The sequence below is a fragment of the Canis lupus genome, chromosome 8 (genome assembly GCF_003254725.2).
Source record: "Canis lupus dingo isolate Sandy chromosome 8, ASM325472v2, whole genome shotgun sequence".
NCBI classification, from domain to species: domain Eukaryota; kingdom Metazoa; phylum Chordata; class Mammalia; order Carnivora; family Canidae; genus Canis; species Canis lupus.
The window spans coordinates 39227444-39253843 of record NC_064250.1 but is presented as its reverse complement, the minus strand read 5'-3'; the positions used below and the strand labels follow the sequence as shown (position 1 = coordinate 39253843).

The following is a 26400-nucleotide window of genomic DNA, read 5'->3' as shown; positions in this document are numbered from 1 at the left end:
ACGAGGTTGAAGCCAGCCATGTTCCCAGGGCCAAGTGGCAGCATACAGAGTCTGGGCAGGGCAGGGGGACATACTAAAGCTCAAATTCCAAAAATGAACCTGGGGACCCAACCACCCTGAAGTTTATTATTGATACAGAATCCACCAGAAATGGGGAAACCAGCATTTACTGAGCACCTACTATGTGCCAGGCTTTGTGAAGACCAATTACATCTTCACAACCACCTTGTGATATCAAGGTTTCTATTTTGCAGATAGAGAAACAATTTCAGAGAAGGCATTTGTTCAAGGCAGGATTTTACTCCAGGATACAGCTCCTCCTTAGCAACGGCCTTCCTTGGGCTACAAGCTCAAAGAAGGTAGTAAGAGCTACAGGAAAGATGTATCTTTCCTGGAGGATCTTCTCTGGGTGTCAGAATCCTGGGCTCCATGAAAGGGCTCTGCTGCCAGCTTGTCCAGTACAGGTCAAGTTCTCTCTTTGAACTTGCTATCCTTCCTCCCTCTGTGCCCTGCATGCCTCCACCTTCCTGCCCCCTATAGGGGGGGAGGGAGGAGGACGAAAAGCTTACTGTTGCTCTGTTCCCCAGCATTCATTCCTATGAAAAGTGAAGTCACCGCATGTCCCATTGGTCAGTGAAGGGGCTGAGGTTAGCCCACACATGAGCTTCTAAGCTTGTCACCAAACATCAGTTGAGTCTTGATTTGCACAAAAGTGTTTCTTTAAAAAATGCTAGGACAGGAATCCCTGGGTGGCGCAACGGTTTGGCGCCTGCCTTTGGCCCGGGGCGCGATCCTGGAGACCCGGGATCGAATCCCACGTCGGGCTCCCGGTGCATGGAGCCTGCTTCTCCCTCTGCCTGTGTCTCTGCCTCTCTCTATCATAAATAAATTTTAAAAAATTAAAAAGAAATAAAAATAAAAAATGCTAGGACAGTATACTGGGCATATCTCAATAAAGCAAAAACTAACAACCAGAACAAAATGCTACTCTATTCACAGTTCAGTGGTGAGAGTCACATATACTCATGGATGCAGAAAGGCTTTGAAAGTTAAGTTTACACAGTTGTTCTTAGATGCAATAATTCTACTTCTTAGAAATGTATTTCAAGGTAAGATCAGGGTTATAGCAAAGATTTATGCATGAATGTTTATCACAGTGCTGTTTAAATTGCACTGTTTAAATTTCCAGTAATTACAAGGCCCATCACTAAAGGGATTATTTATATACAGAATGGGGTACCATATAGCAACTCAAAATTATTTTTAGGAAAGATTTGAAGGATATGTAAAAATATTCATATGTTTTTTGTTTTAGATTTATTTTTAGAGACAGAGTAAGAGTGGGCATGAGTGGGAGGGGCAGAAGGAGAGGGGGAGAGAATTTCCAGCAGACTCCCTGCTAAGTAAGCATGGTGCCCAACTCCCTGATGAGCATGGATCATGACCTGAGCTGAAACCAAGAATTGGGAATTGGATGCTCAACTGACTGAGCCACCCGTTATATATATGTGAATAGAAGAAAATATATAAAATGTTGATAGCTAGTTTTTGGTAGTGGAATTACATGCAGATGATTTTTATTGCCTTTTTTAACTGTAAAATGTGTTATTACTTATTGGGGCAAAAATGGTATAATAAAGAAAAAATTGGTTAAGCTGTAAGAATGGATTCCAGAACTGTTGTACCCTGTATTTTCGCAGGTCCTGGAACAATCTGTACTGTGTGCTCCGGAACAGTGAGCTGACCTTCTACAAGGATGCCAAAAACCTGGCTCTGGGGGTCCCCTACCATGGGGAGGAGCCCCTGGCCCTGAGACACGCCATCTGTGAGATTGCTGCCAACTACAAGAAGAAGAAGCATGTCTTCAAGCTGAGGTGAGGCCCCTCCTGTCCCTGGCCACTTAGTTCAGCATTCGTGGCTGGATAGGAGCTCCCTGTATGAGACCAGCTCCACGCCTAAAGTTGCCCCTCAGGGATTTTTTGAGTCAAAGGTGCTGTGCTGCCTGGGAGGCTCCAGGTCATGGGGAGGCTCCAGGCTCCAGCAGGAAACCCTTTTTTGTCTTAGGCTGAGCAACGGCAGTGAGTGGCTCTTCCACGGCAAGGATGAGGTGAGTGCTCGGCGGCCTAGCCCAGGCCTAGCCCGGACCCCTGCCGACAAAGGAGCAGTCGTCTCCCTGACAACCTAAGTCCCAGGGGCACCCCCTCCCTTGTGGCCCATGACCCTCTCGGCCTGCAGGAGGAGATGCTGTCCTGGCTGCAGGGCGTGAGCACCGCCATCAACGAGTCCCAGAGCATCCGCGTCAAGGCACAGAGCTTGCCCCTGCCCTCCGTCGCGGGCCCGGACGCCAGCCTCGGCAAGAAAGACAAGGAGAAGAGATTCAGCTTCTTCCCCAAAAAGAAGTAGCCTCTCTGGCGCCCCACCGGCGGGCCGGGAGGGACTGGCGGGCGCGCGGCCTGGGCCTGGGCCTGGGCCTGGGTCTGGTCCTGGTCCCGGTCCCGGTCCCGGTCCCCCCGCGGCCCGCGCCGGCCGCCGCCTGCGCCTGCCTGCTCCGACTGCGATGACGGCGGCGGCCTGGCCCACTGCGCTGCCCTCCCTGCCTCCGCCCCGTGCAGCCCCGGCTCCCCGCCAAGGGCCAGGGCCCCTGGGGCGCAAAACGGTTTCCCGGGCACCCGCCCTCCTCAACCACCCTGCTGCCCCTGCCTCCCCACCCCCCGAGCCCCACAAAAGCTGGAGAAGATGAAGGAGGTTCCTCAGACGCTGCCCACTCCCAAAGCAGGTCTTGCTTGGGGCCACCTCCCACTTGGGGATGGGGGAAGGGGACACTGGAGATGCCTGACCTGCCCCTTAAGGGCATGAGGAAGGAGCTTCAGGTAGGCGCACAGGGCTCTAGCTCTAGCCAAGGGGCTGCTGGAACTCAAGGGGCCTCTTCTCCACTGGGCTTACTCAGAACTGGACTCTCACCTCAGGGGCCACCACATCCCTTCGCCGTCTTCCTCTCACCAAAAAAAAAAAAAAAAAAAAAAAAAAGAAAAAAAGGTGGGGGGCACCTCCCAAGGTTGGTGGGTCCTAAATGCAAGGGCCTCCTGCTGCCTCCGGTGCCCTCTGCTACCAGCCCAGGTGGTAAAAGGGAGTAAAAGCTCTCAAGCTGGTCCTCTTAACACAGAGCTGCAGAGCGCTCAAGAGGCCAAGGCGGCCGACAGACCTTGACGCGGCCCACGGTTCTGCCCCTCCACGCTGGGATCCTCCCCGACTCCCGAACCAGCACTATCCAGCTCAGACCCAAGGTCCCTTAGGGATAGTACAGGTCCCCAGAGAGAGAAGACGGGTGCCCAGCACCTGCAGTAAAGCATCCCAAAGCCAAAGGCCCAAGGTGTCTTAGCCACAGCTGGCACCACCTGAGGGTCCTGGCTGGACAGACAGCAAATCTCATGACCTATCACTCTGGGGTGGCAAACAGAACCACATCTGGGTATTACCCATGTGACACAAGCCCCGGCCAACTGGAACAAATGCTGTATGGCACCCCTTGCTCAGCTTCTCCTGAAGGTCCTGGTCTTGTGGAAGTCACCAAAGGTCACCAAACATCTAACACCCCCTTCCTCAAGCACAGCCAAAACGAGCCCTGGACCCTATTTTCCCAGAGACAGCCTTCCCCATGCTGTTTGGATCAGACTTCTGGAGGGAAGAGGGCACTCGTTTCAACAAGTATCTCCCCCACCTCTCTGAAAGCAATACAGCTCCAGCCCAGCATCGTATCTGGGTTTAGGTTCAAAAGAGGGGTCAAATTGGGGGCAGCAGGTGTTTCCTGCTGAAGAGACCATAAACATCCCTGGGGCCTACAGCTGCTATTCCATCACCTTCCTTATGAGGAGCCTTAGACACACTGAGATGATTCCTCTGGAAGGGGGTGAGGTTCAGGTAGCAAATACAGAGGTACATATGCACTGTTACTAGGCCTTCCCAGGCAGGAGCCCCTAGTTCAGGCACAACTTAGAGATCAATACCTCCCTGTCAAGGGGAAGCTAAGTTCTTCAGTGGAGCTTGACACCCCCGGATCAGATGGTCCCACCTTTGTAGCCAGGGTCTTCATTTGGCCTCTATGCATCTAATCCTACAGCCCTCTTTGCTTCTACAGGGAAGCTAGTATATACCATTCACCAGCCTCCTCCTCCATCTGGGGAAACCAAGGCAGGAGGCAGTGAGGTGACTATAATCACCTGGCAAGGAAGGAGGCCTCTGATGCATCTGAGGGGATGTCCTGCTCCAGGGCAAATAGCACGTTCCTTACTGAAGAGCAGGTAGTGGCAAGAGTCTTCCTCAATTCTTTCCCCAGTCCAGTCTTTAGGGAGACAAGGGACCCCCTCCCCCACCCCTCCATTTGTGCCAAAGTAGCAACTGACGTGAGAAATTTCCCGCAAGTAACTCCATGGTCCAAAGAATGAAAGGGCCCCAAAGGATGAGGTAGGATTTCACCACCCCAGGTCCCCCAGACTGGGCAGTGGCAGCCAGCTGCATGTGACCCACCATCTATTGCCAGTGCCCCACACATCCCTCTCATATCACACAGGCCCCAAGACAACCCACAGGACTGAAGCTACAGGAGCCCAGCTTTGGGAGATTGTGCCACATGGGACTAAGCTCCTGGTGCCCTGGCAAGGGTTTTCCCCTCCTTACATTTTCTACTTTGCAGTCTCTTAACAGTATTCCCAAACTAGGTCAACACAGCTCCAGTCCACACCAGCATAATAGGCTTCCTCCCCAGGGCAGCTTAGAGGAAGCTCCTTCTGGGCATGGTCAGGTGGTCCTTCTTCCCTCTCTCCATCCCCTTCATCCCCTGGCCTCAACTGATTGGCTGAGGGGGTGTGTGGAGGGCCTTTAGGCTTCCCCTCCAGCCCCCACAACTAGCATCCATAACAGGAAACTTGTGGAAGGCTCAGTGTCCCCACCACATCACTTCTCTCTCCTGCCTATCGGAGGGCTACCAGGGTCCCCAAGGTTGCTCCTGGATCTCTCTCCCCTCCCTCTAGTGGGAGGGGGCAAGGATCCAGAGGACCATATGGCTTGGTCCCTTGGACAAGCAAGCTCAGGGAGGACATAAGGGAGGAGGCAGCTACACAAGACTGCACCCCTGTTGGGCACAGACCACACAATCTGGCGCCGACCCTGGGGCCAGCTGGGCCTTGTCCTCCACCTGCTCAAATGTGCTTCCACCAACCAGAGAAAACCCATTTACTAGTTTTTCTAATAAATCAATAATGCTCCATCTTTCTCTCAGTTACTTATTTGACTAGTTTTGTTTCCCTTTGAATTGGACCACAGAGAGGTAGCTGAGTGTGCAAAAGGGTGGGGCGGGGGGAACCACCATGGAGACAGAGGGAGAGCCAGAGTCTCTGGCTTGTCCCTGGGGACCTGGGGAGTCTTATGCCCATACGCAGCTGCTGTGCCTTGCCTGAGACCTTGCAAGAAGCTTGCTCATTCATGCATTCGACCATCTTGAGGGTCTGCTGCAAGCCCGTCCCCACAGAGCTCTGGACAGAGATCTTGGCTGTCACTGGACATCAGAATCACTAGAAGTGCCACGCCCGAGATTCATCTCCAGGGGGGTGATTTCTTTTGATCTACGTGGATGAAACTGGCATCACCATTTTTCAAAAGGCTCCACTGATGACGCTCATTGGTAGTGAGAACCAGTGAACTAGTTCAAGGTTCCAAGTCAAATCTAGATGGCTAAGGATCACCTGGGGAAAGTGTTCGCTACAACTGAAAAGGCTGAGTCAGGGAGTTCAAGAAGCAGTACATTATCCATTTTCTTCAATTCACAGATGAATTGGGTGACGTGGCTAGACTCTCACTCCAGTAGCTTTATGGCTACTGAGAGCATCATACCCCAAGCCTGGTAGGAGCTAACTATCCTCATCAACAGTGGAGGTGGCCACAGAACATTCAGGGTAGAAGGTAGGCTACTTCTGCCCTGTTTGCTTCTGCCTGGGAGAGGCCTCCCCTGGCCTCCACTCTTCTCTTAACCTCTTTAGGGACTCTGCACAACCGCCTTCAGGTTGAGTCTCTCCTCCAAGATCAGAAGCTCACACAGCCCTGATCCAGCAGACCTGTGGGAACACTTGCCTGTAGGAAAAGGATCAACAAGGCTGGTCCACCACAGAGATAGGGCAGAAAGCCCAATTAGAAATAGGCAGGTGGGACACTTGGGTGGCTCAACAGTTGAGCATCTTCCTTTGGCTCAGGGAGTGATCCTGGCATCTTGGGAGCAAGTCCTACATCGGGTTCCCCCACAGGGAGCCTGCTTCTCCCTGCCTTTCTCTGTGTGTCTCTCATGAATAAACAAAATCTAAAAAAAAAAAAAAAAAAAAGGAATAGGCAGGCATCCCAGCCCTTTTGAGGAAAGACACATTGAGAATAGAAAGAAAAAATGCATTTGCTCTCCTCACACCATGTTGCAAGCCACCTTAAGATATGTCTAGGCTCTAAGTTTAGAATCCTGGCCTCCTACAGTGTCTCCTGAGAAGTAGCGAGAGAGAAAACACAGAAGACGTTGGAAATTTCTGAATGTCCCATTCATTTTCCTCACCTGTTTTAGTCCAACTTTGGTCCTTGAGGAAGAGAGCTCAAGGCTAGCACAGTGCCTGCCCCTGCCAACAGGACACCAGGCAAGGGTGGACAGAGAACAAGTTCCCTCCTGCACATCCCACGGCCCCCACCTCCCCTGCAAGCACCCTAGTGCCTTAGGCTTCATGAGCATGGACGATGGAGGAGAAAATGTGGATGCAGCCACCACCATCCCTAGCCCGCCTCCCAAAGACACCCTGACCTCGGTCAGCTCTCCCCATCCCAGCAAGGCCCAATGAGGAGCCACACATGGGTGGTTGGTCAGCAGCGGTTATTGCACCATTGGCAAATAATGAAATGTATATACGTTAGCGACAACCACAGAGTCAGCAAGACAATCTACAAAAGTACCTGAACCAAGTCCATTACATTCTTCACAGGAGAGGAATCAACAACGGGAGAACACACACTCAGGAACACGTGTGCACACAAATACACCACAGAATGGAAAGCAATAAATTATGGGTCTTGTTCCTGCCTGGATCCTAAGAAAAGGCACAATTAAAGAGCAAAGCCTCCCCAGGCCACCTTCCCCCTTCTCCTCAGCCCGGCAGTGGTCAGCCCAGCCCTGGAGGCCTGAGCATGGCTTGCTCTCACCAGGAAGAGGAGAGCTTAAATATCTGGCTTCTTACCAGAGAAGAACTATATATGAGGGAAGTGCCCACACTGGCCCCGGTGGGAAGAAGGGCCTGCAGAAGTCGCCATGAGCCCAGGGAAGCGCCAGGGCATTCCCAGCAGGTGAAGACACTTGCTGAGTACCCCAGAGCATCCTCTCAGGGGCTCACGTGGGCAGGGGGAGCGCAGGCTTGTGGGCAAGCACTCCAAGGTTCCTCGGAGTTCCCCTGCCACACGGCTCCTCCCAGGACTCAGAGTCATCCTATGGAGTTCAAGGCCTGGAACTTCTCCCTCAAGTTTCTCACTCTGCCCTGCTGGCCTGGGTCCGCCGGGTCCCTGGGACCCTCTTCCTTTGGCCAATACTCCGGGCTCCTGGAAACTCCAGTCTCCTGGAAATCCAGGCCCCGTCTCATTGTGGCTGCTGGTGAGCTTGGTCCCTGCCCACTGCGCTCCTCCAGCCCCGCAGCGGGGCAGGGCAGGGGCCCCTTCTCCAGGACGATCACCCGCTGGTTGTTCTCCAGGGTGAGGTCTGCGGTGACATACAGGGCTTCGTCTTCCACCGGCCTGCTTTGGGGCAGCATCCCGGGCAGCTGGGGCTGGGCGGCCTCCGGGCCCGGCCGGCCCCTCCTGGCGCCCACACTGCAGCAGCGGCCCACCCTGCCCGCCGGAGGCGGCTCCACCATGTTCTCGGGCACCGAGCGGCTCCGGTTGACGGGCGGGCCGCGGGGCCGGCTGCCCTCAGCCTGGAAGGCCTCGTCGTGGGAGGCGTACTTGGAGCAGAGCTCTCGGACATCGGGCCAGCTGAAGGGCTCGGCGTCAAAGGGGCTGAGGGGGCTCCGAGAGGAGGGCCGGGGCGCCGCTGAGCTGGCCTTCGGGCTGGCAGCAGTGGGGCTGAAGGCGAAAAGCCGAGGCGAGCCGGGCCTGGGCGGGCTGTGCTCCTGGGCCGCCGTCTGCTCGTGGTTGAGGAGGGGCAGCACCGGCTTCCTCTTCCCTGTGAGGAGAGAGCGAGCGGACTGAATCCTGAGCAGGAGCGGGCAGGGCAAGTGAGGACGCTGCACGGCCTTGGGCTCACGTTCCAGGCACGGCTGCTCGCGGGGCTTTGGTTGGGAAGGGAGAAAGCACGTTCACCTTCCACAGCCCCTTTTGTTAAAGGGCAATGACGGGAGGTGCCCGGAAGGGCTCAGTTGGTTGAGCATCTGCCTTCGGCCCGGGTCATGATCCTGGGGTCCTGGGATAGAGCCCCGCATCAGGCTCCCTGCTCAGTGGAGAGACTGCTTCTCCCTCTGCCTCTACCCCTCCCCCTGCTTGTGCTCGCTCTCTCTCTGTCAGGTAATAAATATACTCTTTAGAAGGAGAGGGCAGGGATCCCTGGGTGGCTCAGCGGTTTAGTGCCTGCCTTCAGCCCAGGGCGTGATCCTGGAGTCCGGGGATCGAGTCTCACATTGGGCTCCCTGCATGGAGCCTGCTTCTCCCTCTGCCTGTGTCTCTGCTTCTCTCTCTCTCTGTGTCTCTCATGAATAAATAAACTCTTTAAAAAAATTTTTTTTAATAAAAAAATAAAAAAAAATAAAAAGAGAGAGCAATGGGAAGAATGAAGAAAAGGCAGTGAACAAGGAGGAGTCAAAGGAAAAGACGAGAGCCTCTGCTCTTCTGGTAGAGAGGGCCTATAGCCACATTCTTCCCAAGCCTCTGCTCTAGAGGAAGGGCTCAGGGGGGACAGGGATGGGGCTCAACCAAAGCCACACGCTTGGCCTTGGGCATCAGGCCAACCACCAGGGCTCATGCCACATGTGTGTGGAGACCGGCCCTCTCCTTGGTCATGGTTCTACATGGGTCTCTTTGCCCCAGGGGCCAACGTGTTCCTAAGAGGCTCTTCCACCCCAGATTTGCGGGAAGGGCCCACTCCCCATCCCCATCGTCATACCTGTGCCGCCCGAGGGTGCTCCAGCCTCCTCCTGAAGGCAGGGAACGGTAGGAGCCACCTTTCCCCACTGTAGGGGCGGCCTGGCCGTCACAGATTTGCTTTTGATCCGGAGGCTGTACTGGCGGGCCAGCTGGTAGACCTTATTCTTGACTCGCTCACTCACGTGGCCATCCATGACATGGGAGAGCTGTACGATGCGGGGGTGCAGCGGGGCCACCAGCTCCCCCTGGACCCCACTGCTCAGCTCCTTGACCAGCTCCTTCAGCTCCCGGGCCAGGTGGGCCGGGCTGGGCCGCTCCGTCGGGGAGGCACTCTCAGGGGAAGCAGTGGCCGACTCCTCAGTGATGGCCCCCAGCTCGTGCTCCTCCAGGATGAAGAGCGGCTCGTGTAGGTCGAAGCCATTGGCCTGGCCTTGGCCAGGCCCCTTCCTAGAGCTCTCCCCGGCAGACTCCATCCCCTCCCAGATCTTTACAATTTCTGAAGACGGCCGGAACTCAGCATCTGTGATAGGAGCTGGCTCCCCAGCACTCGCCTGGCTGGGTCCTGGGAGGTCAAACAGAGCCCATGAAGGCGGCCGGGAGCCCACTGGCCTCTTGTGCCCCAGCGGAGCCATGGGCTCCGGGTCTGGCCTGGGAAGGCTGTTGAATCTTGAAACAGAGTTTCTCACCAGCCCTTTAGGAATGTAGGAGAGGCTCTCCCGGCGTCGGATGCTAAAGCCCGCATCGTGGTGCTCTGCATTTTCATAGTAGCTCTTGATTTTATCCAACAATAGCCGGTCTCGGGTGGAGAGTGTCGATTCCTTCTTCTTGCAGGAAGACCTGTCGGGCTCTGCTAGACAGCCTGGGCTTGGGGGCTCTGTCCCGTTGACCGGAGGGCCACTTTCCATGGCCACGCCCACAGTGGCATCCACCTCTGGGGGCAGCTGCGAGCCAAGGGAATCCGTGGTGCTACCGTGCCAGGCTGGGCCCTTCTCGCTGCCCTCTAGGCTGAGCACACTGCTGCTCCGGCTTATCAGCCTCGGGCTCCCAAAGCCACTGGCCTTGCCGTCCTCTAGCGCCAGGCTGCTCCGCCGGGAGAAGCTGCTGACGAACCGCTCTGCAATGATGCTGGCCTGGTCCAGCACAGAGGGCGGCAGGAGGCTCTCGGTCTCCTGTGCAGCCCTCACATCCTCATCCTCCTCCTCACTGCTCAAAGCCTTAAGATCCTCGGTGCTCTCCACCACCACAAAGTCCCCCATGTCACCTGGGGGGGCCAGCCCCAGCAGGTCCTGGTGGGCATCAAGCTGTGTTTCCAGGACTTCTGGAGACTCTGTGTCTGAGGGCACCTCCTCGATGCTGGGACCTTCCATGGCAGCAAATACTTCCTGCTCCATCTCGGGGTCAGGAACTGGCTCAACCTGGGATAACAGAACTCCTGTGAGCCAAAGCCCTGCCTCATGAGACCCAAGGATGAGGAGACAGCATGACCTGCTCAAAGCCTAGTGGGAGGTCATGAAGTTTAGGACCAAAGGCAATCAGAATGTGCACAACTCAGAGTGGGGAAACAGGTCCTGAGGGAGAGGAATGTGGTGATGCCCCGCAGTCGTCATGCAGCTAGGAAGATTCTAGGAACACAGATCGGGTACAGTGGTGGCACCTCTCAGTGACATCCTGCCTAGGAGCCCCAGGGACAAGGTGGGAGATACAACACAGGGTATGCCTGACGGAGAGGCAGCTTCCTACAGCCCTACAGGCCACACAGGCATTGTTCTGGTTTCAAACCCAACTTCCCCAAGCAGCCGGGACCTCCTGTTGTGGAGGAGGGTCCAGGAGGCAATAGGACCACATGCTAGAGTCCTGTCAGACTTGGTGAAGACAGGGATTTGGCTCCTACCAGCCAGCCTCTAGCCCTATGCACAACTCTGCACATGCCCAGCAGACAGGTAAGGAAGGAAGCAAATTAAAGAACCTCCCCCTGGCCAACTTGAAGGTCATCCAAACCATGAAACCAGCCAGTACAGGCAGCTTTCCAGAGGGACCTTTAGGAAGAAGAGCAAACAGGCAGCCCGGGTGGCTCAGCGGTTTAGCGCCGCCTTCAGCCCAGGGCCTGACCCTGGAGTCCTGGAATTGAGTCCCACATCAGGATCCCTGCATGGAGCCTGCTTCTCCCTCTGCCTCTCTCTCTCTGTGTGTCTCTCATGAATAAATAAAATCAATCTTAAAAAAAAAACTCACTAAAAAAAAAAAAAGAAAATACACACCAGACTGCAAAAACTCCATATAATGTATAAAATGTCATTAATAGCTCTTTCTATTGATTCCGTGCTACATAATAGCTGGTGTTAAATAATTTGTTAACGTGGTTGCTAGAAAATGTAAAGTTATCCGTGTAGCTTGCTTCCTATGATGGCTGGATAGCACCACTCCAGACTCCCACCCAATGTCACCGAGGTTCCTCAGGCCTGCGCTGGTGGTTGAGGCCCCCCCTGGAGTCTAGGCCTCATATGCTTTTTCTTGTAACTTTGGGAAAACAAAGGTTATAGGTTCTGCAAAACACACAGACCACATGAGGTGGCAGGAAGTGGAGTGTGGGCTTGAGTCACAGTCTCTGGTCTGACCTCAGCTCTGCCCCTCAGAAGCTGCCCAATGCCAGGCACGTCACTCACCTCCTCTGAACCTCTTTCTACCTGAGCTATTGCAGGGAATAGAAGAAAGGAATAAGACATTGGACCTATAGGAAGTGCCCAGCAGATGTCAGTACCCAGGCGGGTACAGGCGTAATTTCAATGTCTGGCAGGCTGGTGGGGACAGGGCCTTATGCCCTATACAATGAAGCCTGGCTGACGGGTCCTAAAATCTGGCCGCTTCTGCTAATATAGCCCTTGACAAAGAGACCGCATCTTGTCAAAAAGGAGCTTCTTTTTCTAATTCATAGAAAGGGGTTGCCTGTTCCCCCCACCATACACCTAGAGGCTAGACAGGCTTCCCAAAGGGCCGAGAATCTGGGAAGGGTGGAGGAGGATGGGGGCGGAATTCTTAGTCCCATGGGCCCAACGGGAGAGCCCCTGCCTGAAGGCCCCACCCGCTCTGGCCCCTTCTGCCCGCCGGCCACTCACCTCTGGCAGGGAAGAGGTGGACTCGAAGCTCATGCGCTTCTCAGCACTAGTCGGAGACCGGCCGCTGGACCTTCTGCGGCTCTTGGGGCCTTCTGACTCCTTGCGCCCCTTCTCCTACAGCAAGTGGAGGGGCCATGGTCAGCTCCTGAGATAACTGCGAGCTCATCCCTTCCACAGCCCAAAACAGGCAAACCTCCTGAGCCCCAGGGGGGCCGGGCTGTACTGAGAGCCAGCCTGAGACCTGATACTGAACTGCCAGGTCTGGGGATGCAGAAACCCCAGCCAGGTGTGCAGCCTCAGGACAGCCCATCCTGCTTGCCCCTTCCACCCCTGCTGGCTTCTCCCCTTTCCCCACCGCCCCCACCCTATTAGTCATGCTCACTGGGCAGTATACTAGCTCACGCCCCTTACTGGAACAGCACATGCCAAGGGCTCACCAGGGCGTGACAGCGGGCAAGGGGTTAGGTGCTGATGGCAGGAGTGAGGGAACAGGACAGAGGGGTGGGGGGGGCAGGGGAGAGAACTTCCAGATGGGCATGCACTCGCCAGGGAACATGCAAGGAGGAGGGGAGATCAAAGAGACACCTCACCATAGCGCCCCGGGAGAAAAGTAAAGCGTTGGCCCGATAGTGCCAGCAGTGGAGGGCGGCCAGCAGGGAGCTGGCAAAGTCGGCTACCTGCTCCGCCACTGCCAGGCTCTCCTCCTCCTCCTCCTCCTCCTCCGAGCCTGGGGGCTCCAGTCTGGCCCCCTTCTCGCTGCCTTCAGGCCCTGCCAAGTCCTCCAGAGACACCTGAAAGGCCTTCTCCTCCTCCTCCTCCACCACCACCTCCTCCTCCTCCTCCTCCTCCTCCTCTTCCTCCTCCTCCTCCTCCTCCTCCTCCTCCTGTTCCTCCTGGGCAGCCCCTTCGGTCTCTGGCTGCACGCCCTGAGCACAAGGAGGCTGCCCAAAGTCCAGGAGAGCGCCGGCACTGCCTGCATGCTGTTCAGAGCATAAGACCCCCTCGTGACCAGCCTCTCTGCAAGCCCCCTCCTCCTGCCAGTGGCTGGGGGTAGGGAGGCTCTACACAGAGAAAGCCACACTGAAACACAACCCCTGATCTCCACCAGGGCCCAGGGAGGATGGGGTGGGGGCTCTCAAGGTGGGAAGCTGGGACCTGGGAAGGCTGGGGCTGGAGCCTGGTCAGGAGCTCAAGACCCAGAGAGGCCTGCCTGCCCTAGACAGAGAAAATGGAGAAGATCCAGGCTAGGCCATCACCAGGGTACCATTCTAGGAAATGGGTACAGGAGGGTCCCCAGGGGAAGGACCATGGCTTATTCATCTCTGTGACTTTTGTGACAGAGCCTAGCACAGAGTAGGTACCTAACAGGTATTTGTCAAATGCATGAATGAATGCACAATGAGAGCCAAAGCCAGGCGTTGACCTGGCTGTCCCACCCCCTTGTCAAGCCAGTCCTCTCTACCCACTGGCCTTACCTTCATTCCTGCTGCTCTGGCTGCTATCACCATGGCCAGGTCCCAGCACACAGGCAAAGGGGGTTTGTGGGGAGAAGAGATCGGTAAGCAGGAGAAAGAGCCTCTTTACGGAGACCACGAGGCACCTGGGTAATAAGGCTTCACTGGGGCCCCTTATTCCCAGAACCCTTGCCCGGTCTCCTGGGCTTTCCAAGGAATGACCAATAGAGCAGAGGCTCTTGAGGCCACAGAGCAGCACAGGTTGGTGTGTGTCACTCACGGCAGCTGTTATCCGAGGACAGGGCAAGGGAGTGTGTGCGAGGGAGAGCTCAAGCCCCATCGCCAGACAGCCAAGGGGTGAGGCCCACCTCCAGAGAGGAAGAGAGGCAGAGTTCCCTCCAAACTGTCCTCAACACCCGGAAGGTTACCTCTGTCACCTCCCTGCCCCTACCCTAGAGCTGGCCAGGAATGGCAGGCCATGCTCACACTCACCTTTCTCACTGAGTTGCCTGAGCAGGTGTCTGGTTGGCTCTGAGAAAGAAAGTGAATGAACAGTCAGTGCAGGCCTGGAAACAGCTGTGTCTGGCCCTGGTTCCATGCTCACAGTGCCACTGCCACCACCAGCTCAAAGTCCACTCCAGCAAAAAAAAAAAAAGTCCACTCCAGCTTGGACCCCCTCAGTCTTAGGGCCTGAGGAAGGCTGCCCTCACACCTACCCCACAGGGAGGCAGGGCCTGGGTCACCTCCATCTAGCACCAGGGACCTCCAGGAACAGCTCTGCCCACAATCCCTGCATTGGTGCACCTCGCACCACACCTCCGGAGATCCTCAGCTCTACACCTCAAGCCCCTCCCTCCCTGCAATAAGCACATCAGCGCATTGGCTACACCCATGCCAAGCCCCCTTGCAGCACCCCAGCTGGGAAGCAGAGGTCGCACCCGACTTCCTACGGCCCTTAAGGCCTGACTCCGTGAAGCCTCGCTGCCTGCTGGGGAGTGTTGCCCGGAGGAACAGGGGCTGACCAGGCTCTGGGAACAAGATACAAAACACATCCATAAGGCTGATGGTGTCATCATCCTGGGGCCCAGCCTTTCTGGGAACAGACCTGAGATAGGCAGGTAGGGATAAGAGGACCATTGTCCACGGACTTCTCCACAGAGTCTTGACCTTCACCCACAATGTTCTTGCCCAACTGGTGGTAACTGGGAAGCCCACAATTAACTTGGAGGCAAGAAGAAAATCTCCTGAGGTCTCTTAGTTGTTCCCGAGCAGGGGAGCATACCAAAGGAGTTTCTCCTGAGATGCGTGTGCGCATATACATAATCTGCACATCATAAGTACGTTGTGAATCCAATTGTTTTTAAAATGAGAAATACAAAATGCCCTAGTCTTTCATCTTAAAACTATAATCAAGAGGGGCACCTGGGGGGCTCAGTCAGTTAAACATCTGCCTTCGGCTTGGGTCATGATCCCAGGGTTCTGGGATTGAGCCCTGCGTTGGGATCCCTGCTCACCAGGGAGCCTACCTCTCTCTCTCCCCCTGCAGCTCCTCCTGCCTGTGCTCTCTCTCCCCCTCCAATAAATAAATAAAATCCTTAAAAAAAAAAAAAAAAAAAAAACCTATAGTCAAGAATATTTAACAAGTGGCAGGTAGTGACAGCAGCACCTTACTTATCTAGAACATACCTCTCTGTGCGTCTCAGCTCCCTGGGAGGAGGCCCACAGGCAGCGTAGGTGACTCCAAGCCATCACTGTGGCACTTGCTTGCGGCCTCTATCTCCCTCTCAGCAACTTGCTGGCCCTTTATTTTTTTTACTTTTTTTTTTTTAAAGTAATCTTTACACCCAACGTGAAGCTTGAACTCATGACCCCAAGGTCAAGAGTCACAAGTTCAACCAAGTGAGCCAGCTAGGGTGCCTGCCTGTCTTTACCCACACTTCTCAGAAGTTCAATCAACCGATTTCAAACAACAGAAGCAGGGAGAAGAGCCGCTACAGGCAAGGACACTATGACAGAGGAGAACCAACCCTTCGGGGTAAGGGTGGACAGGACACCTCAGGTGGCAACCCACAGCTCCGAGCAGTTCACACGCCAAAGGGATGCTGTTACACTGACGTGAGAAAAGGAAAAGTCTAACGGCGGTCAGCATCCTCTTCCTTAAGAGTTAAGAGGCTCACTGAGGACGAAGCAGGTTTTAAAAGAGGTTTGTTTCATAATGGTTAAAACTAAAGTACGAAAACAAGCAAACAGAACACCATTCTGTCAGGGTTCACAGGCTAACATCTCAGTCCTGTGGAAACTGAGCTCTGAAACGACTCACTGCCTGAGGGCTACAACAGCTACGGTTTGGACGCTGACATTATGACAGGCAGTGCTGCTGTCAGCACCATCGCTTCCATTGCCAGAAGCTTCCAATTCACAGCAATTGGCAGGTTAAAGGGGGAATGCTAAGAGGACAGGAAGAGTGTTACCGAAGAAAGGAAAACAGAGGGCCAGAAACTTAAAGTAATACCCCCAATTTGGGGTTTTTAACATAGGGTGTCATAAAACTTTTGCAACCATCACAAATTTGCCTCGGGTTCAAGATCCACTGGGAGTAATACCAAACAAAACAAAATACGAAAGCTTTCCAGAGACCTCTTGGCTCCATCCTTCCAGAAGACCAAAGCCTACATGTCAATCACCACAGTTGTTCAGGGGAAAGGCTGTTGTCATAGCCAAAGCGCAGTGCACCATGGAGATCCGTGCCCGGATAATGCCCCCAGTCACTCCCGAATCTTCTCTCTAGGGGTCTCTGAGACACTTCTCACTCCCATTCTCTTCTCATCTATGTTTGGCAGATACCCAGTTGAAGCTAAATCTGTCCCTGGGCCTTGGACTAAAGAGCAGAGTACAAATGAACAGATGAACAGACAGAGAAACACCCTTATTACCCCCGGCGCTAAGAATAAAAGCAAGGTTTTCTCTTTTTCAACAGACGATTCATTCCAATATCCAAGTATACTGTAGCAAGCCCAGTCATGGAAGAAAACTTAGCAGAGGAGGGCAGCCCCAGTGGCGCAGCGGTTTAGCGCTGCCTGCAGCCCAGGGCATGATTCTGGAGACCCAGGATCGAGTCCCACATCGGGCTCCCTGCATGGGGCCTGCTTCTCCCTCTGCCTGTGTCTCTGCCTGCCTCTCTCTCTCTCTGAATGAATAAATAAATAAATCTTTAAAAAAAAAAAAGAAAGAAAAGAAAAGAAAAGAAAAGAAAAGAAAAGAAAACCTAGCAGAGGAAAATGGAACTTTTTCCTGAGACCCAAAGTAAATATTTCCTGTCTGAATTTGGTGCCACTTGAGGTCTAACTCGTTTTCCCTAAGTCCTGCCTCTGCTCTGCTCTAGAACTGGGCTGGGCATCACCCATGATGTCTGAGCGTCACTCCTGGCTGAGTCCCAGGATTCTGAGTGGCAAAGGTGCGAGGTTTTGGTCACAGTAAAGCTAAGGAGCACCAAGCCCTAGTGACAAGCATTCTCAGGGCCCTGGAGAAGGTGGTCTGCCAAAAACCTGGTGGGCAAGAAGGGCCCGAAGGTGCCAAGCACTGGGAGGGCACCTGGTGACCCTCCCCCTGCCCCTTCCCAGCATGTCTGGAGAGGTGAGATCCGTCCCCAAATGCTGCTGCAGACAGTCTCCCTCCTCGGTCAAGAGCCCAATGAGGAAGGCTTTCTGCCCACACAGCCCTTCCCTTACCAGACTGCCGGCGCCCCTGGCGCACATGGGTGGACACCTCGTCCTGGGAGGACCAAGCTTTCTTCAGGCGCTCCGGGCTGCAGCGGTACCGACTGGGATCTGCACACAAGGTTGACAATCAGCCTGGGCCTGGACTCTGACCATACCTGACCACATCTCTGCTTCCTGCCCCAGCATCAGGGGCCAGAAGGCTCCAGAGGCTCCCTCCTCTTCCATCTTCCATCCAAAAATGTTAGGCACTGGGAATCCCACCTGCCAGCAGGACCAAGCCCCTGATCTTGCAATAGACCTCGAACCCCTGGCAGGTAGAGCATCCCCATTCTCCCTGCTCCTTGGAATATAAATATCAGCAGAGCTTCCCCAAGATGCAACATGACCTAGAGATGTGCCCAATTAGGGACAAAGCAGGCAGAAAGGGTACACTTACAGTAGGAGTCCATTTCCAAGATGGCTTCCTTGGCCTGGAAGGAAAGGAAATGCACCCAGTAACTACCTTTCTACGTACGTGGCTCCCTCAGCCCACCAACTTGCTCTTGCTGCACTGGGACACCCCACAGTCTGTGCCAAAGCCCATGGCATCTGCTGAACTGATGCCCGCTGTCAAGCGAAGCCAATGTCCAAAGGCACTGGTGGGACCCTGGAGCTGGCTGAAGAACACCCTTTCCTTGCGCCCCATCAAGGCATAGGTGGGGCACCTCAGGAACTCACCTTCTGGGGGATGGTGGTGTGGTGGTTCTCCAGGATAAGCCTCTTAATGTGGTGAGTCCAGCTCCGTTTCTCCTCCGCTGTTTTGGCCTGGAAGGACCCAAGGGAGAAGGAGCCAGGGTTATTATCACAAGGCTAAAGCCATCTGCTATGGGCCATGCTTCCGTCATGGGGGGCAGAGGCAAAAAGATGGCCTGTCCTGGGACCTCTGAGAGGTGACCACAATGATCCCTGCCTTCCAGGGGGAGACCGTGAGGCTGAGTACAGCTAAGTGAGCCGAAGGAGGTAAGTCCATCCCCAGCCCGAGCACCCGGACCCAACGCTCACCTGGATGTTGTACTGCTGCTTGCTGTGCTTGTAGTGGGTGACAGTGAAGCACAGAGAGTCTCTGGTGCTTTCAATCAGCATCAGGGAGGAGCACTAGGGCAGAAGAAGAGTGTAGTCAAGCATGGGAAGGGGCAGGGTGGGGGGTGGCTGACCTAGAGCCCAGTCCCTTGAGACCAACTAGGGAGGCAGGAAGAGTAACTCAGAAGGATGGAGCTGCAACCTCACCAACCTGGGGGCCCATGAAGAGGTCAAGAATTGGAGCTTGGGGCACCTGGCTGGCTCAGATGTTACAGCCTAAGACTCTTAATCTCAGGGTTTTAAGTTTGAGCCCCACATTGGGTGGAAAGATTACTTAAAAATAAAATCTTAAAAAGGGAGATGGGGAGAAGGGAATGGAGCCTGGCACACTGCAAGGCAGGGGAGAGGGCAAGGGGGCAAAGAGGCAGAGGACATGACAGCAGCCTGGTTACCGGGATGTGGCCCTTGTAGACAAAGTGATCGCCTCGCTTCTTGGTGATGAGTAGCGCTTTGTCAAATAGAAAGAAGGTCCTCTCGTTGCGTACACGGTGCACTCGGAACGTGCCCTCTAGGACGAGTTCTCCATAGATGGTCAGGTCTGGCCCTTTCCAGTTAATGAGCAGCGACTGAATCTCCTACAATAGAGAAGCCCCAACACCCAGAGTCAGGCTACTCGTGACCTTCTGGGGACTCCATGGAAGCCCAGAAACTCCTACAGACATAGCCACTGCCTGCATCCACCAGACACATACTGCCACAGAGAAGCCGCCCACAGGGAAACCAGCTCTCAGCTCACCCCAGCAGGGCAGCCACATGCCCTCTTCCAAGCACGGCCCCAGCCTGCCCACCATCCCTGCCTGTCCCTCCAACGACCAGCCCCGGAGCACCTGGAGCCGGACTGCATGCTCATGCCTCCTCTTCATGTCATTGATGTACCAGGCCACACAGGTCATGGTGTCAATGGCATCTTCCACCACCTCGAAGCCGTCCTCTTCTTCATCAAAATGTTTGGCAATTTCCTGTGTGGGAGACAGGCGCTTAGGCAGCCCAGACTCAGCCCTGCCCTGCCCCCAGCCCCCCACACCCCCAGGAAGACAGCTGGGTTACCTGGAGCAGCAGGTGGTACTTGAGGATGCGCTGGACAGGCTTTAGCAAGTAGGAGCCCAAGGGCAGAGAGTGCTGTAGTAGCTCCTGCCGGTCCCGAAAGAACTTGGCCTGTTGTTTGTCCCGCATGCACTCAGTCAGGGCGGCCACTGAGCTGGGAGGCAGGGAGAAGGAGCCATCACCACCTGGGAAGGCCTAGATGGGGATGTGGGTGCTCCAGGCCCACAAAATAATTCTATCTCCCCTCTCCACCCCAATTACTCACTTAGGGTAGTTGTTGCAATACTGGGTGTAGATATCAAACTCTTGACTCTAAGAGGAGACCAAACAAAGATGGTGATTTCCGGGAGACTCCCATTTGACTATAAACCTGCCTATACCAAAGACATTGCCCTGACCCCCATAGCTCACTCTGCCCCTCTCTCCCTGAACACCTACAGATCCATCTTAGTACCCATCTGTCCGGGATATCCCATCCATCTAGCAGCCCCTGGCTCTATCCCAGAATGCCCTTCCCATTTAAGGCAGGGCACCTGGCACTTCCCCTGGACAGAAGCCTCCAGGACTCCCTCATCCTCTTAAGCTGGGCACGCCTGTGCCTCTGTGGCTCCAGCAAGGCGGGACAAGAGACAAGGACCCAGCAGCCCTACTTACCCTTTCCACGAAGCAGCTGGCCACAGCCACGGGGTCACTGTTGCAGCTGTCCAGGTCTCGGAGTAGCTGGCTGGGGGAGGGGAGAGTGGTCATCAGACCCCACCAGGCAGTGCACAGCCTCCACAGCTACCAACACGCCCCCTCCCCAGCCTCCTGGTACTCAGATACACAGCCTGCCCCCGTGTCATGCCAAAGAGTCGGGGCTTCCATCTTCAGAGTGAGTTCCACCCAGACCAGCAACCACAGAAAGTAATCAACACTGCCACAAAGAGGGGGAGCAAAGGACACCCACATGCTCAGCAAGCAAGAGAGAGAGGGGACACCAGTACCCACCTCGGGAGGGGAGACAGCTCCTCTGCAGGCAGAAGGAGTCAAACACACAAAGGCAGAGATTAAAGGGGGAAGATGAAGAGGATGGGGGGGACTCCCTAAGGAACCAAAAGCCTCCACTTCACAAGATTACAGGAAAGGGAGAGAAACAGGGTGAGTCCCAGTATACCCTTTGAACCTGATGGGGCCCTATGGGAAACCCTACAAACAGTGTTCCCTGGACCCCTCCTCCTGTGCACCTCTTTTCCCAACCCCACCACCACCCAGCCCAAGTCACCCTGTGTCTGCCCTCCCGGACTTCTGCAGCGTTCACAGCACAAAGTCCCTCTCGCCCGTGTTATAGGACCCACAGTAAGGATCCTCCTGTCCTAGTGATGCTGTCCCCTCAAACACTGCTCTTCCTAATCAGTGTCCCTTCCCTGAGGACTCTGGGGGACCAGGCAGCACATGCCAGCTCCTTGAGGAGCCCTTCTGCCCTCACCAGGCCTTGCTCAGCCTGCCGCATCACATTTTGCCTGGCCTGATCATTCTCTTAGTAGGTCAGATCACCTCCAGAGAGACCTGACTTCCCATGGGGTCAGTGGGAAGGTGACAAAGAAATTAAGAGAGGTGCAAGTAGGGGATGAAGATAGGAGAGACAAAGGACCACAAAGGTACAGAGGGATGAGCATCACGGGCCAGAGTCGAGCGGTTCCCTGAGGGGGTTCTGGCCCAAGCTGGACCCAACATGCAGATGGCCTCAAATGATCTAGCACGTCCACCCTAGAGCACCTGGTGCCACATCCCCTCTCTCCTGCAGGGAGCTAACTACATCTGTACAGGGATGGGCCACCATTACCCACCCTCTGCAATCAGGCCCTGGGCCCACGTGTCACAGCCCAGGAGACTAGGGACATCCAGGGCTCCCCACCCAGGCCCTGAGATGGGTCTCACAGGCTGAACACGGTGTGTGTTAGGCCTGCTCCATACCTGTTCAGTGCATAGATGTTTTCTATGTTCCCAAAGAGGGCGCTGACTTGTTCTGGCTTCAGCAGCCCAGGCGTGTCGATGATCTTCAAGAGGTAGTCCTGTGTGGAGGGAGGCATCAGGACCCAGCCCCTCTTGGCCCCACTCCCTCCAGCCACATCTCTTCCTTTACTGCATTGACAGCTGCGATGGGACTTCACAGACCTCGCCTACTGTGTTGGGCTGGATAGCTGCCCCCTCAAAGTCAGTATCTGCTCAGAACCTCAGAAGGTGACCTGTTTTGGAAATAGGGTCTTTGCAGACGTAATCAGTCAAGGATCCCAGGACAATAGCATACTGGATCTAGGGTGGGCCCTAAGTCCCATGACTGGTGTCCTTATAAGAGGAAAGGACACAGAGTGACACAGAGAAGGCAGCCATGGAAGATGGAGGCCGGGGTCGGGATAGTACATGTACAGGCCAAGGACACCGAGAATTGCAGCAACCACCTCCCAGCAGAAGCTGGGAGAGACGCATGGAATGCATTCTCCCTCAGACCTTCCAGAAGGAGCCAATTCTACCAATATCTTGATTTCTGACTTCAGGCTTCCTAAATCAACACAAAAGAAATTTCTGCCTTTTAGCCACCAGCTCGTTGTAATTTGTTACAGCAGCCCCAGGAAACAAACAAGTCTGTCTCTGCGGCGAGCAGAGGGCTTCCTCGGTGGCAGCCATCCAGCCACCTCCCCGAGTGTCCTGCAGGGTGAAGCATTTCACACTGGCCCTGCAAGGGGGTGTGTCTTCATCTCCCAGAGAGGAACCTGAGGCTCAAGGACTCAGGCAGGCGCCTGAGATCTGCGGCCAGGAAACAACGGAGCAGGGATCTGGGCACTGACAGGCAACATCCAGGCCGTTTCCTCACCGTGTTCAGCCTCTGCGGGCGCGGCAGTCCCCGGCCTCCCCACCAACCGTGCCTACTCCCCAAGGGTCTGCAGCCCCAGCGACTGCTCTGACCCAGAGTATGAGCGGTCTGGGGCTCCCCACCGCCCCTGGAAGCGGTGTTCTGACACAGACTGTCAGGGAGGACGCTCCTTCCAGGGGTGGAGGGGAGTTTACGAGAGCAGGGCCACCCGGAGCCAGAGGCCAGCCCACGGCGGCCTCACCTCCACGATGCTGCGCAGGTCCTGCACGTACATCCGCTCCGTCTCCACGATCTCCCGCACCACGCGGCCCAGGTAGCTGAGCTTGAGCGCTGGGGCTGCAGGGGCCCGGCTGCTGAACGGGGACAGCGGCCCCCTCACGCTCAGCCAGCCGCTGGGGCCACTGTCGCCGTTGGCGGGGTGCCGGCCGCGCGGGGAGCCCGCCCCGTTCTCGGCCGAGGCCTCGGGGCCGCTGGGCTCCTCCATGGCACCGCGGCTGTCACGGGAGGAACCCGACGAGGATGTGGTCGACATAAGGCTCACCGGCCGCTCCTGGCTGCCGTCCTGGCGGAGGGAGGCAGAGACGGGCATCCTGGCATCGCTGCCTGGCGAGGGCACTCCGGGGAGATTCTGCCCAGACAGACCAAGAATTAAATCTCAGAATCGTCACAGAAACAGAAAGTAAGAGGGAGGCTGCCGAGGGATGAGGGAATGAGGAGTCAGTATTTGATGGGCACAGAGTTTCCACTCTGCAAGATATAACAAGTCCTGGGGATGGTTGGTGGTGACAGATGAGCAACAACGTGAAGGTACGCAATGCCTCTGATCCATCATACACTTAGAAATGGTTAAAATGAGGGTGCCTGGGTGGCTCAGTTGGTGGTCTGCCTTCGGCTCAGATCATGATCCTGGAGTCCCTGCTCAGTGGGGAGTCAGCCTCTCTCTGTGCCCCTCACCCCACTCATGCTTGCTCTCTTGCTCTCTCAAATAAAATGTTTAAAAAATGTAAAAAATTTTTTAAAAAGGTTAAAATGGAGATTTTACGCTTGTGTATTTCACCATAATTTTAAAAACAGTAACTCTGAATGTTGAGAAGATCCCTTCCTTCAGACTCCACAAGCACAAGGAAGCCCAACATCCCTTCCTAACTCCAACAGTGCCAGCTTTCCCAGGAGGAAAGGCTGATCACATCCAAGGGACAATAAAGTGCTCAGAAACCTGAGCCCCAAGAAAACAGAGAGAACATCTCCACCAGAGCAGCAGTCAAGTGTCTTCCAACGGAACCCCAAGCCCAGCCCTGCCACTCCAGCAAGGAACCCAGCCTCTCAGAACCTCCCCCAGGGCTGTGTCCTTGAGGATGCAGCGACCCCCTGCACGGACAGGTCTGAGTGTCATGCCTGGCACAGGGCAAGGGCTCCATAAACCATCAAAACAGTGATGATAATAGCAATTGCCAAAAAACCCTTCCCAAATGCCCACTTGTCGGGGCCTGTGCTGGGGTCACCAGCAAGCACAGGTGAGGCTCTTGCTCTTACAATCTAAGACAACACACATGCCAAGAAGGTAAGATTACATCTCTGGGGGTACCAGCAGCGGAACCATGAACCATGAATGTGAAACTTTCTGGATACTGACAGGAGAGGCAGAGGAGATAGTACAACGGCTCCCCAACCCCCAGCACCTGGTACAGGCCCGGACTCACCTCAGCTCCCAGCACACAGGAAATGCCGCAGGGCTGAGCCACCCATGAGTCTCCCTACGCTACCTTTAGCACAGCTAGGTCAGGCAGCCCAGCAGACAGGAAACTACTCCCAGGTAAAGCAAACACAGCCTCAGGTGGACTTTATTCCCAGAGCAGGTGGTGCTGTTCACAGGTAGGCCCACCTGAAAAACCTGGGGCAATAACTGCCTCGGAGAGGCTACGGCCTCTGGGAAGGACAGGGACACTCCACCCCAACCCCAGAAGGCCACAGCTCACCAACAACCACTTTCCAAAATGTGCATCTCATTGCTGTTTGTACAGGAACAAAGTTCTAGAGTATCACTCTCACTTTCACTGACCCAGAGCCTTCCACCCCTAGTTTTAGGGCTCAGAAATCAGTAGAGCACAGGCTAGAACTCCAAGGAGGATCTAGTAGGTACCATCACTCTGGCAGCCTTGAGTTTCCCCCCTGCTTTTTTGTGCTTCTGCCCCAACCTGGAACATGTGCCTCTGGCTGTGCCAGCACCCCTGGACTCTGGCTTTTGCAAATGTTCTCTCTGCCTGGACATTATTTCTTACCTGTCTGCCCCAAGCCATATCATCCCCCAGCCGGTGTCACTTATACCCAATCCTCAATTTTCAGATTAAAATCTAGCCCCCGGGATCCCTGGGTGGCGCAGCGGTTTGGCGCCTGCCTTTGGCCCAGGGCGTGATCCTGGAGACTCGGGATCGAATCCCACATCGGGCTCCCGGTGCTTGGAGCCTGCTTCTCCCTCTGCCTGTGTCTCTGCCTCTCTCTCTCTCTCCGTGTGACTATCATGAATAAATAAATTTAAATAAAAATAAAAATAAAAAAAAATAAAATCTAGCCCCCTTCTAGAAACCTCCCCAGAAAACAAACCTGGATGCTCCCTTTCACATACTCTTACAGGACCCCAGGATTATCCCACCCACCCCCTGTGCAATTGTGACTAGTTGAAGATCTGCTTCCCTAAACTGTAAGGTGACCTAAGCTCAGGGGATTTGAGGGTGATCTGGCAAATGAATGATGGCGAATAAACTGGTGCCTCTACAGAGCTGATAGTCAAGAGCCCAACAAGGACCCCCTCCAGCACAGCACTTGGCCACTGCAGGGCTCTGCTTGGGCAGAGGGAGGGGTGTCACCTCCTTGGTGATCTACAGGAGCCTCTTGCTTTGCAGATAAGGACACAGTGGCAGCGCTAAGGCCATTCCTGCCTTCTCCCTCCCTTCCAGGTGCAACAGAGGAGGATTAATTAACAAGCTCATCTTGGTGAAACTCTGAGCATCTCAGAGAGAGCCCCTTGGGAAATGCAGCACTGCCACTTTTTCCTCCTTCCTCAAAAGAGCCTTTAAAATTAACCAGCTAGGCCTTTCCACAGAACCAGTCCATGGGGTAATGCTGTGTCATTTGAGCACAAAGAAAGACAAAGATCCAAACTCCGCCCTAGTCCTTAACCCCCAGCCATAAGGGACTCGGGTGTCCTTCAAAGCCCACTGCACTCAGGCACAACCCTCCCACCCCCGCTGTCAGTCCCAGCTGGAACAATGGGGCAGAAACTTATGACCTAAGACCTTTCCCAGATCAGACCTGGGGTCAACCAGCCCCTGTGGGGATGCTAAATGGCAAAGGCCCAAGTCCCAGATGGATTTCACAGCTGGCCAGGTCAGTTTTAAAGTAGAAGATTAGCCACAGCTCCACTCCACCCCCACACACACTCCCTCAGGGGGGCCTTCCGAGGGTTACTCTTCGGGGACCCCTGGCCATATGAACCCAGAAATGAAAGCATCTTTTCTCCTCTGGTTGAACTGAACGCACCAGGTCTCCCTGCAAAGCAAGTTCACGCTCTCAAGGTAGTAGCGCCCGTGCCCCGCACCCCTCCTGAGGCTGAGATGAAGCATACCAGCCGACAGCTGAAGCGTTCTAAGTGCTGCAGACGCAGCAAGCCTCTTTGACCTAACACGGCTCTGAACACAGCACCATTATTACCCCGATTTTACAGACACAGAAACTTGAGGCCACAGAAATAGCATGTGGCAGAGCCTGCATGTGAACTTAGGCTCTAGTGTTGCCTCTCCCTGCCCCTGCCCGCCCGCCGTCTCCCTAATGGATTTCACACAAGCCAGGCCCACAGGCAAACGATTAGTCACACACCTGGATGCTACCCGTGGGGGACTTATTAAGGCTTGAAAGATCAGGGCTTTTAACAAGACACTTCATTTACCGTACAAAGGCCA

The 26400-nt window shown here is 54.9% G+C and overlaps 2 protein-coding genes across 18 annotated transcripts in view; one reads left to right on the top strand and one right to left on the bottom strand.

Moving 5' to 3' along the window:
- Positions 1–5263, top strand: part of SPTB (spectrin beta, erythrocytic) — a 146736-nt gene extending 141473 nt beyond the window's left edge. For all 3 annotated transcript variants that reach the window (XM_025442705.3, XM_025442704.3, XM_035720205.2), the window contains 3 exons: positions 1701–1874; positions 2065–2107; positions 2236–5263. In XM_025442705.3, the coding sequence (XP_025298490.1) occupies positions 1701–1874; positions 2065–2107; positions 2236–2403 (385 nt within the window). In that variant the 3' untranslated portion in view covers positions 2404–5263. The remainder of the gene's footprint in view (positions 1–1700; positions 1875–2064; positions 2108–2235) is intronic.
- Positions 5264–6550: 1287 nt separating this feature from the next.
- PLEKHG3 (pleckstrin homology and RhoGEF domain containing G3) overlaps positions 6551–26400 on the bottom strand; it is a 42442-nt gene continuing 22592 nt past the window's right edge. For 4 of the 15 annotated variants that reach the window (XM_049113248.1, XM_049113249.1, XM_049113247.1 and 1 more), the window contains exons 2-19: positions 22686–23072; positions 21547–21644; positions 20248–20317; positions 19859–19905; positions 19597–19747; positions 19377–19508; positions 18942–19124; positions 18472–18564; positions 18148–18234; positions 17867–17900; positions 17440–17538; positions 14650–14739; positions 14204–14242; positions 13733–13755; positions 12848–13237; positions 12258–12371; positions 9164–10559; positions 6551–8230 (exon numbers count right to left, since the gene is read on the bottom strand). In XM_049113248.1, coding sequence (XP_048969205.1) covers positions 7497–8230; positions 9164–10559; positions 12258–12371; positions 12848–13237; positions 13733–13755; positions 14204–14242; positions 14650–14739; positions 17440–17538; positions 17867–17900; positions 18148–18234; positions 18472–18564; positions 18942–19124; positions 19377–19508; positions 19597–19747; positions 19859–19905; positions 20248–20317; positions 21547–21644; positions 22686–23033 — 4128 coding nt within the window. In that variant the 5' untranslated portion in view covers positions 23034–23072 and the 3' untranslated portion in view covers positions 6551–7496. Of the gene's footprint in view, positions 8231–9163; positions 10560–12257; positions 12372–12847; positions 13238–13732; positions 13756–14203; positions 14243–14649; positions 14740–17439; positions 17539–17866; positions 17901–18147; positions 18235–18471; positions 18565–18941; positions 19125–19376; positions 19509–19596; positions 19748–19858; positions 19906–20247; positions 20318–21546; positions 21645–22685; positions 23073–26400 lie in introns of those variants that run through there. The other 11 variants (XM_049113256.1, XM_049113255.1, XM_049113251.1 and 8 more) reach the window with 10 other exon arrangements.